General features: G+C 55.1%; 4 protein-coding genes across 4 annotated transcripts; 1 reads left to right on the top strand and 3 right to left on the bottom strand.

Moving 5' to 3' along the window:
- Positions 1-135: 135 nt before the first annotated feature.
- NCS57_00035200 (Serine/threonine-protein phosphatase) lies at positions 136-1,565 on the bottom strand (the record flags this gene model as incomplete). The annotated part of the gene is made up of 4 exons (XM_053050438.1): positions 1,352-1,565; positions 856-1,297; positions 374-803; positions 136-327 (listed from the first exon to the last, which is right to left on the bottom strand). Exons 1-4 carry the CDS (start codon positions 1,500-1,502, stop codon positions 136-138), a joined length of 1,215 nt encoding a protein of 404 aa, XP_052918953.1. The 5' UTR covers positions 1,503-1,565.
- Positions 1,566-2,029: 464 nt separating this feature from the next.
- Positions 2,030-4,213, top strand: NCS57_00035300 (RRM domain-containing protein; the record flags this gene model as incomplete). The annotated part of the gene is made up of 4 exons (XM_053050439.1): positions 2,030-2,116; positions 2,177-2,257; positions 2,319-2,509; positions 2,563-4,213. 4 exons carry the CDS (start codon positions 2,030-2,032, stop codon positions 4,211-4,213), a joined length of 2,010 nt encoding a protein of 669 aa, XP_052918954.1.
- A 2,393-nt stretch (positions 4,214-6,606) lies between these two features.
- On the bottom strand, positions 6,607-7,692 carry NCS57_00035400 (uncharacterized protein; the record flags this gene model as incomplete). Its single annotated transcript, XM_053050440.1, has 1 exon — positions 6,607-7,692. The coding sequence occupies one exon, from the start codon at positions 7,690-7,692 to the stop codon at positions 6,607-6,609; it is 1,086 nt and encodes a 361-aa protein (XP_052918955.1).
- A 296-nt stretch (positions 7,693-7,988) lies between these two features.
- On the bottom strand, positions 7,989-9,266 carry NCS57_00035500 (uncharacterized protein; the record flags this gene model as incomplete). Its single annotated transcript, XM_053050441.1, has 1 exon — positions 7,989-9,266. One exon carries the CDS (start codon positions 9,264-9,266, stop codon positions 7,989-7,991), a length of 1,278 nt encoding a protein of 425 aa, XP_052918956.1.
- Between the last annotated feature and the right edge of the window lie 4,799 nt (positions 9,267-14,065).

Genomic DNA, 14,065 nt, shown 5'->3' on the forward strand with positions numbered 1-14,065 from the left:
CGACTCTACCCAGAAACCGTACCCATCCATTCCCACTGATGTCACCACGAGTCCATGGGTATCGTGACCCTATGCTATTCTACATGCAACCCATCCATTGCCATTAATTTCCGTTATGCGTATACCGTCCCTTCATCACAGGAAGTAATCACCAGGGCCCCTCCTGTTCGCCGGGACGTGCCTCTGGTCGTCAGGAACAGCCGAGAAGATGCTAAATTTCGGGTTTAGATCCTTGTCCACGGCCATGATAGATGCAACGTTGCCGCAGCGGTAACAGTAGTTGGGTGCTGACCACACAGTCACCACCGAGTTCTCTGGAAAGTGATACTGTTCATGGTTAATAGGGTTCAGTCAGTAGAGAGGAGGAACATACCTTGTATCCTTCGTTGACGAGCTGATGGGCTCGAGCAATCAACTTCAAACCGTTGACATGATTAAACTCCGTCGCTACCTTGTCTCCAAACAGCCAACCAGCACCACGAGGGCTAATGGCCCATGTTTCGACATCTTCGGGGTCTGACCACACAAGGTCACAGAACGCACCCTCGTGGGGGATCTCCTGGGCTCGAGCCACCACTCGGATCTGATCAATAGTCCTAATCTCGGGACTCAGCCCTCCGTGGACGCAAAGAATCTCGCCATCGATAATGGCGGCGAGGACAAGAAAGTCAAACACATGACAGCAGGCCTTCCAGACAGAGGCGTTGCCGTACTTTTGTTGACACTCCTCGTAAAATCCGTAGACCTGGGTAATCTGCCGCGATTCGTGGTTACCGCGGACCAGGACTATTCTGTCTGGATACCTGTCGAAGATGTGAGCAGCGAAACATGAGAGGTGCATCTTGTGAAGCTCACTTGGCCTTCAAGCACATTAGTAATGTGAAGGTTTCCAAACTGAAGTATCCTCGATCCACAAAGTCTCCGAGGAAGATATATCGGGTGTCGGCGCTCTGACTTGACGACGCAGTAACAGCAACTCCAGAGTCTAAGCGGTCTGCCACCGTCGCATCGGGGTCCTCTTCGGCGTCGTCACCCTCGCCCTCCTCCCCTTCAGCTCCGCTCGTCGCCGCCCCATCGCCTGAAGCCTTTATCTTCTTCCTCAGCTTGGGGTTTGTGATCTCGGTGGGCGGCTCGATGTCGTCCGAGGTGATGACTGTGGTCGCGGTCTTTGGCGCCTGCACGTTGGACTCGCCTGGCATACCGCCAGAAACACGGAAGAGCTCGAGGAGATCGTAGAACTGGCCGTGGATGTCGCCGCACACGGTGACAGGGGTGCAGACCGGCTGGATGTTGGACTCTGGATTGCCGGGTCAGCCATACGCGCTGGGCAAACCCGAGCACCACTCCTCACCTTCCATCAAAATCTCCTTGACCTTCTCGCACAATTCCTTCATGGCCCTCTCAGGCAGGTAGTGGCACTGCTTCGCCTCCTCCAACCACTCATCAAGGCCAGCATTGGGCCCCAGGTTCGCGGGGCCCGGTCGAGGTACACTTGCAGCCATATTCAGGCATGCCCCGTCGCGAAAAGGTCGGGGGGAGGATATGGAGGGGGGAATATATATCAGCCCAGCGCTGCAAGGCGATGTGGTGGTACCTTGAGGCGACACGGGAACGAATGGGGGTGGGGCTTAGATAATGGAGGGGTGCGATAGTGAAACGCCGGAGAATCCTCGGGCCTTGAGGAACGCCTGTTTCTAAGTCAGACGGATCGAGGTTGCTTTGAGTTACAGAGTGTTTTCTCCGAGTTCATAACGCGGATCTTTTACTCTTGAAATCTTTAAAAATATTCGAAGCACATGCGACATCAAAAGCACCTGCTGAGTACATCACTCCTCTACCGACGCCAGCCCGCACGTGAGATCCCCTCTTTAATCGCATATCCTCCAAAACCGCCCCACTGGCTCCTTGGCGGGGCATCGCCCAAGGCCGCGACTCATCAAGCCTTACAAGTTTCCTGGCTGATTAGCCACTCGGCCTCGTCAATATCAGCGCCCATCACCAGAACCAGACACGGCCTGCGGCATGCGCAATGTCAACTCAGGCACCGCAAGTCCTGTCTCGGCGGGCAAACGGGGTTCTCCCGGCGCCGCCGAGTCAGACCTCGGAAACCACAAAGGTGAGTGATACATCCATGTCGCTCATTCAAGGAGTTGCTCGTATCTGACTTGTCTCAAAGGGAAAGGGTTCGCACGACAACAGCGGGCCCGGAAAATCCAGGGGGAGAGGCTCGAGTGCGAGATCTACTGAGGCAAACAAGGTAGGATTATTTGCACAGTGAGGTGTAAGAATTGATTGGGCTTGGACTAATCATGACGAAGAAAGCGAATGAAGGCGACGCCCCTAAGCCAGCCAAAACCAAGGCTCACAATGAGGGCGAGAAGCTCGTCATTCGCCGTCTTCCCCCAGGGATGACGCAGGAAGAGTTTGTGTCGATTCTTGGAAACGCCTGGGAATTGGGTAAGGGAAGGGTTGACTGGTTTTCTTTCGCTCCAGGCAAGATTTCCACCGAGTATGCCACAGTTCCTCAATCGGCTGTTTTGTTTGCTGACAAGCTCTTCAAAGCCCTTCAAAGCCGTCTCGACCAGGTCGCGCTTATGTCCATGTGATGAGGAAAGACGACATCATGGCTTTAAACGATGCTGTTCGAACTGCAGTCTGGGAAGATGCCAAAGCTACTTTCACTAACCCATCGCTGATTGGACCTCCATCGGTTGAGTTTGCCATCTACAAAAAGGTTCCAGGTAATAAGAAGCGAACCGACGCACGTCAAGGAACCATTGATCAGGACCCCGAGTTTATGGCCTTTCTGGAGGATCTCGCAAACCCTGCGCCGCCAAAGGAGAACGCCGAGGGCGAAGAAGGCGATGATATTGGAAAAGCAGAGACAAGGGTCACAACCACACCACTTATCGAGTACCTGAAGGAGAAGAAGGCAAACAAGGCTAAAGACGGTGCCTCCTCTAAGAACGCCAAGCACGGACAAGGAGAATCTAAGAGCGGGAAGGGCAAGGGTGCCTCGAAGGACGACGAGTCGGGCAAGAAGAAGGGCAAGGAGTCGAGGGAATCCAAGGCGGAAAAGACCCCCAAGGAGACAGTCAAGATCCTGACCAAGAAGGCCTCCACTGAACAGAGCGCGGAAGCTTCCAAGGCCACGACCGCGAAGCCGACCAGCGATAGCGCCGCTCAGGAATCGGCACCCAAGAGTCGACGTGCAGGTATTCTGGCCGCTGCTAGGATTCTCCAGCGTGACCTGGGCCTCAGTCCTGGCAGCGCTCATAGGAAGGCGCGTCAGGATGCGGCTAAGGCCGAAGCGGATGCAAAGACGTCGACGAAGGAGACCACGCCCCCTGCGACTGCAAGCACCACTACCGAGAGACCGGCTTCACCCGTCAAATCAACAGAGACACCCCCTCCAGCTACGAAGGGCCGAGGTGCCTCTGGAGCTGCCTCCAAGTCTCAATCATCAGGTCGTAGGACTCGAGGCGGAAAGAGCTCCGAGAAAAACAAGGAAAAGGAGAAGGAAAAAGACAAGGACAATGAAAAGCAGAAGGGCAAGGACAAGGAGGACGGTCCAAGCCAATCTCAGGCCGCACCGAACCCGCCTGTCGTCCTTCTCAAGAAGAAGAGTACCGAAGTCGAGCCCCGACGACCAGCAACTCCAACGGGCACCACATCGCAGCCGGCACCTGCACAGGCTGCTGGGTCAAAGGCAAACAATGCATCTGGTGGTTCCAAGGGTGGTTCTAACAAGTCTGGAAACGCACAGAAGAAGCCCCCTACCGTTTCTGCAGACGCTACTCGTGGCTTTGTCAAGCACGCCAACCCCTCACAGGGCGTCACCGAAGCACTGCTCAAGCAATCGCTCGAAGTGTTTGGTACCATCACGTTTGTGGAGATCGATAAGCGCAAGGGCTTCGCTTATGTGGACTTTGCCGAGCACGAGGGTCTCGTAAAGGCAGTCACGTCAAGCCCCATCACCGTTGCGCAGGGCACGGTGCAGGTTCTGGAACGCAAGGACAAGAAGCCGGCGAACACGGCTGCAGCATCGGGAGCTTCCGGGCCGGCCCCGTCGGAGAAGTCGTCCGGCCGGGGCCGACGCGCGCGAGGTGGAGGCAACAAGGCAAAGGATTCGGGAGCCAGCAAGGAGGGTGGCGGTAGCGGTGGTGCTACTGCTGCTGCTGCTGCCACAACAGCGACAAACGGCGGCGGCTGAGGCCAAGAGGAGTCTATATGAACCTTTCTCGAGCATCTCAGACAGATACTAGCGAGCAGCACGGCGAGGCGACGTCCGTCACGATCAGCGCCGCTAATCGTTGAGCTCACCGCCGACCACAGCCCGCGCTGTAGATCCAGCTCGTTCAGAGAAGATGGACAAGTTGCAGACTGAGCAGTCATTGGCCTTTGTTGAGCGAGAAGACGGCAAGCAACTCAATGTGCTGCGCCCGTTTCCCAGACGAAGCCGCCATTCATTGCAAGCAAGCATGATAGCTACGGGGATTCCGATGGAGAATCGATCTTCAACGACGGCAACTCCAACCGGACCGCACCGGCACATATGCAGGCTGGTTTACTGGGGGTGTAGTAGCAGTAGTTAGAACACGCTAAGTAGGATCAAAGGAATCGAGCACAGGTATACAATGCTTTACTCTGCACTACATATGACATGTTATCTTGGACTGTCGACTCATTACCATTGACAGCTCGGACAGCAGCCATTATAGGGTCGTACATCTGACGACCATCCACAATATTGACAGTAGTACCGTCCTCGTTCCGCTCCTCCTGCAAGACAAGCGCAGGCACACATGACAGCCAGACATGACACCACCAGCGAGATGAAGCCAAAGAGGAGGAATCCAATAAAGACGCCGGCGATGGCGAGGAACTTGACTAGAACCCCCGCCGCGAGCACGTACATGCCCGGCCCTAGGAAGTCGCTTGGCTCGTTTTGCTTCTCTAGCCCGGCGTAACGCACGATTGCCCTTGGGCCCTCGTTCATGGCATATATAGCCAACACAGCCGCCGCGAGCAATAATAGTCCGTCGAACAAGGTACCAAGGTACAGCATCCACAGCCGCACCTTTCCTCGAAACCTAGCGTGTAGTGACACCACGGCGACAACAAGGAGGCTAGCCGACGTGAACAGGGCGAGGACAGCCAACGCAGCAGAAGCACGTGAAAAGGAGAGAAACTTTGTGCGAGATGTGTGCAGCCGAGGATTTACTGTCTTGGAGGAGCCGTCGATGGAGGAGCTGCGGATGAAACTCGCCCAGGGAGCAAGCGCTGAAGAGAGGGCCGTTTCGTTGGAGATGGAGGCACGAAGTGACGAGTCGACCATGGCGCCGAGGGAGAGGGTCGGTGGGAATGATTTATGACAGTGATTGTTATCGTCACATACGCCTGAGAATTTGTTAGCTTTGCTTGTTAAAAGGGGGTTTGTTGCTAACCTGACATGCCCCAATACCAAACTCGAGGTAGATGAGGGTTTTCGAGAGACTTGGTAGATTTCTGAGAGACCATCTCGATCGACTTTAGGAGTTCATCCTGCTGGAGCTTGTATAGATGGATCGTCTGCGTCGCGGGTGAAAGACAGCCCAGAACAGCGACAAAGTTGACAATCAGGCCGACTGTGTCTAGTTAGTTCTCTGCATACATACTCTTCACCCCAGACAAGATACTCACGAAACACTGCAAAGATGAGCCATACCCTCCATCCCCTCGAGTTCTCCTCTATCCCCCACATCTGGGCGCAAGAAGCCCGTGAGACGCCCATATTGAAGTTGTGTTTGACAAGAGGTCATTCAGTCATGAGAGAAGAAGCCACCAAAACTCCCTCGTGTGAATATACCTCTCTCTATATATATCTATCCCCAAATCGCGCACCGCCGTTTCACACAAAAAAAGACCCCAAGTCCCTGCAAGCCACCTCATGAACACCATCTCGTGCCCACACGACAGTCAACCCCCCCTGCTCGAAGCCTTTTCAGCTGGGCCGCTCGAGATGTGACCCTGAGGAGGGTCATTGGCCAAGACCTGTGACAGAGGTGTTTGGAGTGCAGACTGAAGAACCGATCAGCATGTCGCTCGTCTTTGATTAGCTGCTTCTTGTGAATAGCTCGTTGAGCTAAAATTCAGCCTTGGAGGAGGGCGGGTATTCTCCTTGCAGTGTGTCATTTGCATCTCCGTGTGGCTTGTCGGGTCAGCGTTTCACATATCACGAGGGCGCACTTCTGCATGTCAACCTCATTTGGACGACAGCACACGGAGTAATAGATGGAAACATGTAAAGAGACACGGGTATAAAGTAACGACAATGTTGAATGAAAAATCTGTACGGCTATCCTGTCCTATCCTATCCTATCACTACTACTACTATCCTTTCCTTTCCTATCCTATGCTAACATTGGGGAATCGTTTCTACTCGGGCTGTTGAACCCGAAACTTGTAGCAAACGCAAAAACAGCAAGTCTATCGAAACAAGATGAGTAAAAACAACATGATATCTTTGAACAGCAACAACAAAAAAGGAAATCCCTCAGGAGCTTTTCCGCTCCAACAACACTGTACTTTTTGGTATCCAAACCCCATTGCGCCGTCCTATACCCTTCAAAACTGACCAAGAGTCTTCGCTCCCACAACATTCATGACAACGTACAACAACACAGCAACAATGAACCCAACCGCAATCGCTTCACCCTGGGCGAGAACCCTCTTCGCGTGCGCCTTCGCGTCTGTCCACCACAACCTCTCTCCCACGCCTCGACGAGCAGCCTTGAGTCCCGGCAGACCATCCATGCTCAGCACGTTGGTCTCGTTGTGGTACTCTTGAAGCGTATTGCTGTCGACTCTCTTCTTGAGCCAAGCATCCATAGTAGGCCGCTCTTCAAACACGGCCAGTTCGTCCACTTTGCCGTCGACACCCTCTGGAAGCACCTGCTCTACAGGTTGCTCAGATGCCGGGTCGCGATCGTAGATGGCCCTCTTGACCCGGGGCACACCAAAGCCGCAGCTCGTCTGAACTTCAAACACGTCCGCCACAATCACGGCCCTGGCGCCATCGAATGCTGACCGCTTCCCTTGGGAGATGCGGCGGACGAGATCGGCAAAGGCCGGCTCATCCCATTCGACGACTCTGGACCGACAAAAGAATCGCAGAATCCGAGGGGCCGCGCCGAAACTCATAAACATCAAGCAGAGCCGACCATTGTCATATGAGTGCGCAATCGTCTCGCACCCCGAGCCGGTGCGATCGATGTAGGCACACTGGTTCGGCCCCAAGATGGCAAAGTGAGAGTCGGCAAGGCCCTTGGGCGAGACATTGATGTGGGAGCCAAGGGTTGGCGCCGAGCCGGTGAAGAAGACGGGTTGCCGCTGCACCCACTCGGCGAGCTCCTCGGTGATGGACGGATAAAGCTTCATGGCGAGTATGTAAAAACGTATAATGTGAAAAGCAGGTACCTCGAGTATAACTGAGGGCTGTAATGTAACCGCAGAGCCAACAAAGCAAAACAATGCTGCAATTGAGTGGAATGCGGATGGATGTCCAGTTGTTTGAAACAGAGACAAATTTGTGTGCGGTAGAAAATGTTGACCGACGTCGGGGATGGATTGATATGCATTCCGTGCGGTGCGGTGCGGGGAACGGAATGGCGTCAAGGCGGTGGACTCGGTCCGTATGCCCGCCTGCCCCATTGAGTATTAGAGTCAGTTTCTGGAATCAGAATCCGCTTGTCGGTGACGATTGGGAGAGAAGCATGGTGGGCCCTACTAAGCCCAACTTGCTAGGATGGTCCTCACCCCTTGGATGTATGTCTCATGGGGTGTGTCCAAGGTAATCTTGTTTGTGGGCAAGATCCTGATGGAGTCTTGCTCCTGACTTGCGACACGGGAAGGTTGGTAATTTCCCAGAGTGGCCGTCACTGGCATTCGGCCAGGACCGCCTGCCTCCCTTCGAGATGCAGGTCGATCAGAGAATAATGTGAGTGAGGTTAGTTCGGGATGGGATACGCGTGGTATGAGCCATCCTCGTAACGCTCGTCATCGTAGGTGCTGCTGTCGCTGCTAAAGTGACCATTGACGATGCTGGAAGTGCGAGGCACGTTGTAAGTAGCTTGGCTAGAGACGACGCTGGCAGCCTTGCGTCCTGTTGTCATTTGACCGTAAGCGTCAAGGTCATTGGAAGGGGCGTCATAGCGAGACCAACCTCCGGGTCCCCAGGGCTCGATGAAGCTGGTCTGGCGAGGTCCTGAAGCAGGACGCTCATCAAACCGCTTCGACAAGCGCTCCTTGTCCGCCTTGATATCAGGCCGGCTGTCCTTGTCCTTGGGCTTGTCGCTCCGTCGTCCCCGATCCTCACGGCGCTCTTCGCGGGTGCGCTCATCCCGGTGACGATGCTCGCGTGGGCGCTCCTCGCGGGAGCTCTCTTCGCGTTCAGACTGGTGTCGCTCCTCTCGTTCGCGGTGACGCTCCTCTCGGGCCTCGCGGGTCTCGCGCTTGCTACCAGTCTTGCTGCTGGGCTTGCTAGAGGCCTTGCTCGAGGCCTTGCTGGAAGGCCGGGACGGCTTGCGAGTGGCCTCGGGAAGAGGAGCGGGGAGAGGGCTAGGCATTGGGCTCGACATGGGGCTCGTCATGGTTGAGGCGGGCGTCTGGTTGTTAAGAGCGTTGAAGCGCATGGTAAGGTTCTCATGCTTGGCCGTGAGACCAATGAAGCGCTGCTCGAGGTCATGGTGCTCAAACTTAACACGCTCGTTCTCCTCCTTGAGGGTCTCCTTCTCCTCCTTGAGCTCCTCGCACTCGCTGTTGAGGCGGCGCTTATCCTCCTTGAGCTCCTCAAAGTCAGTGTTGAGACGGCGGTTGTCCTCCTTGAGGACCTCGGCCTCGGAGCGGGCGCCCTCGAGCTGGGCCTTGACCTCGCGGTAAGAGACGTTGGATTCGGTAGCCTTGCGGTTAGCCTGCTCAAGAGAGGTCTTGGCCTCGTTCAGCTTGCGGGTGAGTGTCTCGATGGTGTTCTTGAGCTTGTCATTTTCGGCGTTTGCCTTGTTGAGGTCGGTGTTGGCCTTCTGAAGATCGTCGCGCAAATCCGACTCGTAGTCATATTCGTATGAGTAGTCGTAGTCGTGAACTAGATTTCGGCGGTCAGTGGGTGGAAGCGGGAAGAGCCGGGCGTTGTTGTGCGCACCAGTCAGGGCCTTGGAAGAAACGGTGGAGGAGGCCGAGGAAGAGCTCCTCTTGACCGGGCTAGCAGATGTCCTCTGGTGCAGCGGCATTGCGTCGGTTTGGGGCAGTTCACGATCGCCCACACGACAAGAGGAAGAAGAGGAAAGAGGAACGGAAAAAGTAACCGAAGCCGTCTTGAAGGTATTTTCTGGGGTGATTTGGAGATATCCTGTTCGCTGCGATGCAGCGCTGCCCAACGACGACTAGGTCTGGCAGGCGGTATAAGAGCGCGGACAGGCGAATTGGCGGAGAAGCGCTGTAGCGGTAAATAGGGCCGTGGGAGGGGCGGGAGCGGGAGCGCGAGGGGCCACAAGGCAAAAAGCTGGGTAGAGTGACGTCTTGGTATGGACGACTTGACAGGTCAACTCGAGTTAGTTTGCTACTGAAGAGGGCAGTAACAAGAGAATTTTCCAACACGGAATGAGGGAAAAGGTCGAGAATAAAAACCTGTGGGCGATAGAAAAAGGGAAATGAGTTCGGGTGCAGGCAGGGGAAAAGGGAAAAAAAAAAGTGTTCGGGTTGATATGGATTTTTATCAAACTCGGGTGTGGGAGGAAAAAATAAAAAAAAAGCCTGGTTGGAATGGGGGGTGGAGGGGGGCGGAAGATGAAGGGAATGCAAAGGGCAAGGCAAAGCAAGGCAGGGAAGGTGCAACTGGAAATGACTGTTGCTCCTTCTATTACTATGTACGCACACACCTTGCTACTCTAACAACACGGACCAAAGACTGCCTTGCGCTTATTCCTTGCTTTCTCATCCATTTCCATGGATGTCTACATTCACACTCTTGTCCTCTGTTACTTCCAGGGCCGACGGCACGGGTCACGACAAAAGGCGGGAGGGGAGTCATCGGTAAGTGGTTTGCTAATAGGATAGGACAGGACAGTAGCTAGCTGCCTGCCTGCCTGCCCACATGCAGACTCGGTACATCACGGCGCGCAAAGGCGGAGAGGCGGAGAGGAAGAGGCAGCTACCGGTAGCATTCTAGTGGCACCCTCAGATTCTCAGCGGTCTAGTCGGCCCCTCGATGGGCTGGATCCGAGGGAGTGGGCATTTTGTCTCTCTTTTTCTTCCACCGCCAGCTGCAGGTTGGGTCCGCCCCTGCCTGTCTGGACTGAAGGAGACTCCTCCTCTTCCCAACAAAGAATGGAACGGAGCAGAGGAGGGGTGAGGGAGTGAGAGAGAGGTGAGGCACATCTTGTCATGATTGGGAGGCTCACAAGACACGGGAAATGGAAACTGGGCCGCACGCACACACTCTCACTCGCATTTGCGCTCTCAGCAACCTTTGTCAACACACAATCCCGCCGCTGCGGCCTGCGCAATGTCTAGAGAGGCGCCGTTGTGACGCCAACATCAGCACCAGAATCAGTGCCCAAGGGGCACTTGGCAAGAGCCCAATGCCCACTTCGCCCACACCTCTACCCTACCGGTACCCTTGCCAACCCGGGGTCCGCTTCCCAACCCTCATGCTTCTCCGCCGGCTCTCCTGGTCCTCAGTGCCTTTTGCATGCCCTCACAAGCCCTCGGCCTTTCCCTGGTTCCTGGATCCCCCGGAGCCGGCGCAAAGGGGCCTTGATTGGCTATGCCGGGGCTGTGCAACACCGTAACCACGCCCAGGCAGAAGAAAGGAAGGGCAGAGCAAAAGCAATGCGGGAGGGGAGTGGCACTACTGCTGCCATCACCACTTGCACAATCACCACCACCAGCATCCTGGTGCCAGACACACTCGTTGACTGACAGGGGTGTCAGGAAGCAGGCCGTTTGGCCCCCCGTCTTTCATCACGATATCGATGGCCAGTTTACCCGGCAACGCACCCTCCATCATCAGAGAATCAGAGGCACATCCGCATTGATCTGGTCCGCAACCGGTTCGCATGCTTGAGAGGTTAAAATGCGAGGGCAAGATGCTGATCATTCATTGAGGGCCGACTCGGCTCCACGCCTCCTCGTGGCTTAAGTCCCGTAACCGTCACCGCCAGCTTACAACCCTGCGCCGCATCTTGCGCCGGCGCCGCAGAAAAGGCACCAAGAGTCTTGAACGAGAGATCTGAGTGACTCATAGGCTGACAAAAGAAGGGTTCAACTCGAACACGGGCTTGTCTCGTGGTGGCCGTTGGTTGTGTCTGATCTGATGCGCCTCATTCCTTGTCGTCAATGCGAGCCGTTCGGCACATGGGAGTTTCTTTGATTTCGCAGACGCCAGAAGCAGAAGCAACCAACTTCAACTCCCGTGGTGGGCGACTAGGGCCACATTCGCGCAGAGGCGAGTCCTGTAGTGCCTGACCCCCCTTGTTCGTCTACGGTTGCCTTTTGACCCCTCCTCTGCTCGTCTTTCTTGCATCCGGGAGTGGCCGAGAAGCAGCGAGATATTGTTGGCCAGCTATGACGAAAGCTGCAGGAGCTGGAGAGCACATGCGCATCACGAAGCAGAGCCAAAATGGTACTGCAATTTGGAAATCTGGACAAGATCGCGGGGGGCACGCACTGCCCAAGCTGGGTAGGGCCTCAATGACTGTGGAGAGGCGGAAGGTTGACAGGAAGTCCCGTCGGGTCTAACATCCCTAGGTACCCTAGCGACTCGAGAAGCCGCCCGCCGCCGGTCGCCGGTCACTTGGGACCGGGGCCGGGGGAGCTTCCGCCCGGGGGGGGCCTCCCGCATCTGGGGCCTCACAACCTAAGTTAAACGCTTGGACTTGCCGCCTGTCAAAACAAAATTGGGGCACATCAGAAATTTCTGACACGGCGGGAATGGGTGGGAATGGAGCTGAAATGGATGGTTTTGGATTGCGTGTGGGTGTTTCGGTATCCGCCCCCTTTGTTCTGGTGGCCTCGGCCTGGCTGGGTGCTCCCTGACTGGCTGGGCACTGCTGGGCTGAATCGGCCCTGTCTGGACAAGGAGGCCTCGACTGGAATGGAATATCGATTGATTGATTGAGATGAGATGAGTGAGTGTCCCTTGGTCCGCCGTCATGGCTCTCCCTGCATTCCCGCTCCCGCTGCCAAGATTGCCCCGTCACCACGTTTCCAGCCCTAGGTCGGTTCCTCGTTTGTTGCCTACGTGCGTCCCTTTCACGGGGTGACCTGGAGGATGCAGTCATTTTGGAGCAAATTTCGAGTATTCTTGTTTGTGGCCCCCGGTCCCGACCTACCGAGAGACCTCACCGAAGCCAGCGCACGGCAAGTTTCCAGCCCCTACCCAGCGGATGGGGCGTCCCGTCCCCCCTCAACGGTCGCTAAACGCCATCGGGAAGCGCCCCCTCGGTGAACAGCCTTCGATGGCATTTCCCAACTGGGCAAGTAATTTAGACTCGACTCGATCCATGGCCACCTCAACCTCATCCCAGGCTTATCCGTCTCGCTAAGCCACGGATCTACCCGCTGGCGATTTCGATTTCCATGGGAAGTGTATCTATCGTGCACACGTTGACTGCCAGCTCATGCCAGAACTGGCGGGCACGTTGCAAAATAGAAACGGTTCGTCACTGCGTGGCTGGTCTCGACGAGCGGATTGGGTCAAGGCCAAGGTCCATGAGTCAAAGTGGAAAAAATAGGACTTTGTTGGTGTCGTTTTCATGGTCATGCGAATAGTCCTTTGGCAGGGTCTACAACCTCTTGGTGATGGTCATGCCCCCTCAAGATTCCCACTCTCTACACCCTCTCTTTTGGCCTTCCACACACCACTACAGATTATCTATCCCGTCCTCCTGGCACCCACTCAGGATATCGCCCATGAAACCTCGAGTGCCGCCATCCATCATGATGTCGGGTGTTTCACATTGCCCACCCACCACCACTATCCAACATCCACGATTATCATCATGATCCATTTTCAGGCCAGCACTCTCACCGTAATCCTGCCCTCGTATTCTCAAACCCGTTCTCCCCCTCCAGTTCCACACATCTCTGTGCAACAAACATGGGAGTCGATTATTATCGTCCATCCATCCTCATTGTCGTCACCAGCCAGCCTGGTTCCGTCGTCATGGCCCCCAAAAACTACACCCTTGGCGCCCATGTCAGGCGACCAATCCCCATCACCCACAAAGTCCCTCTTCTGCCTGAAATAGGACTTTTTTTCTATTTCAACTGCTGCACGCTGGGTGGCTGCCTTTTTTCTAGTTTTTCTACAGCATTCCTCCTCTAGCGATCACTCGTGAAACACCCCCTTTCCCTCTGCCACACCCTCTTTGGTTTGCCTCGTCACCCCTCCCCATCCCTTTCGCGTCGTCGTCGTCGTCAAGAGACCCCGCTGAGTATTGTACAGATGCGCGATACCACGGGACATCGCGTTGCATCGCGCGCAACGCCTCCGCCCCCTTCCCTCCACCTCGGGCAGGCAGAATTTCAAATTGATGGCTCATCTTGGATGACAAAGCCCGTTTATCCCGGTACACTCATCGCCCGGCCGGGGTGACAAAGCATTGGGGAATTTGTCGTTGTTGTTGTTTGTTATTGTGACTGTGAATTTGTACTGCAGTTTCGTGGTCCCACTTCACGTCATGGCCATGCTGAGATACCTTGCAGCAGGGTGCCAAGTGGACTGACTGATGAGGGGTATAGAGCCGACGGGATAGTTTGTTTCTTTTTGTCACATATGGCCTGCAGAAGGGCAGAGTGTGTGCCTCAGACCTCGGTGTTTCGAGACATTGTGCTATTGGCTGCTACCCTAAACCATCACGACTTGGACACCAGATGACCATGAACTTTGCAAGAACAAAGAAACTATCACGCGGAACTAAAGTGGATAAACACTGGAAATTTCACCAACGGCATTAATTGCTTTGAGACACTTTCGTGGGGTTGTATAAGGTGATTTGAATAAAGTGGGAGGACCACCCTCACTATC

The sequence above is a fragment of the Fusarium keratoplasticum genome, chromosome 1, assembly GCF_025433545.1.
Source record: "Fusarium keratoplasticum isolate Fu6.1 chromosome 1, whole genome shotgun sequence".
Lineage (NCBI taxonomy): Eukaryota > Fungi > Ascomycota > Sordariomycetes > Hypocreales > Nectriaceae > Fusarium > Fusarium keratoplasticum.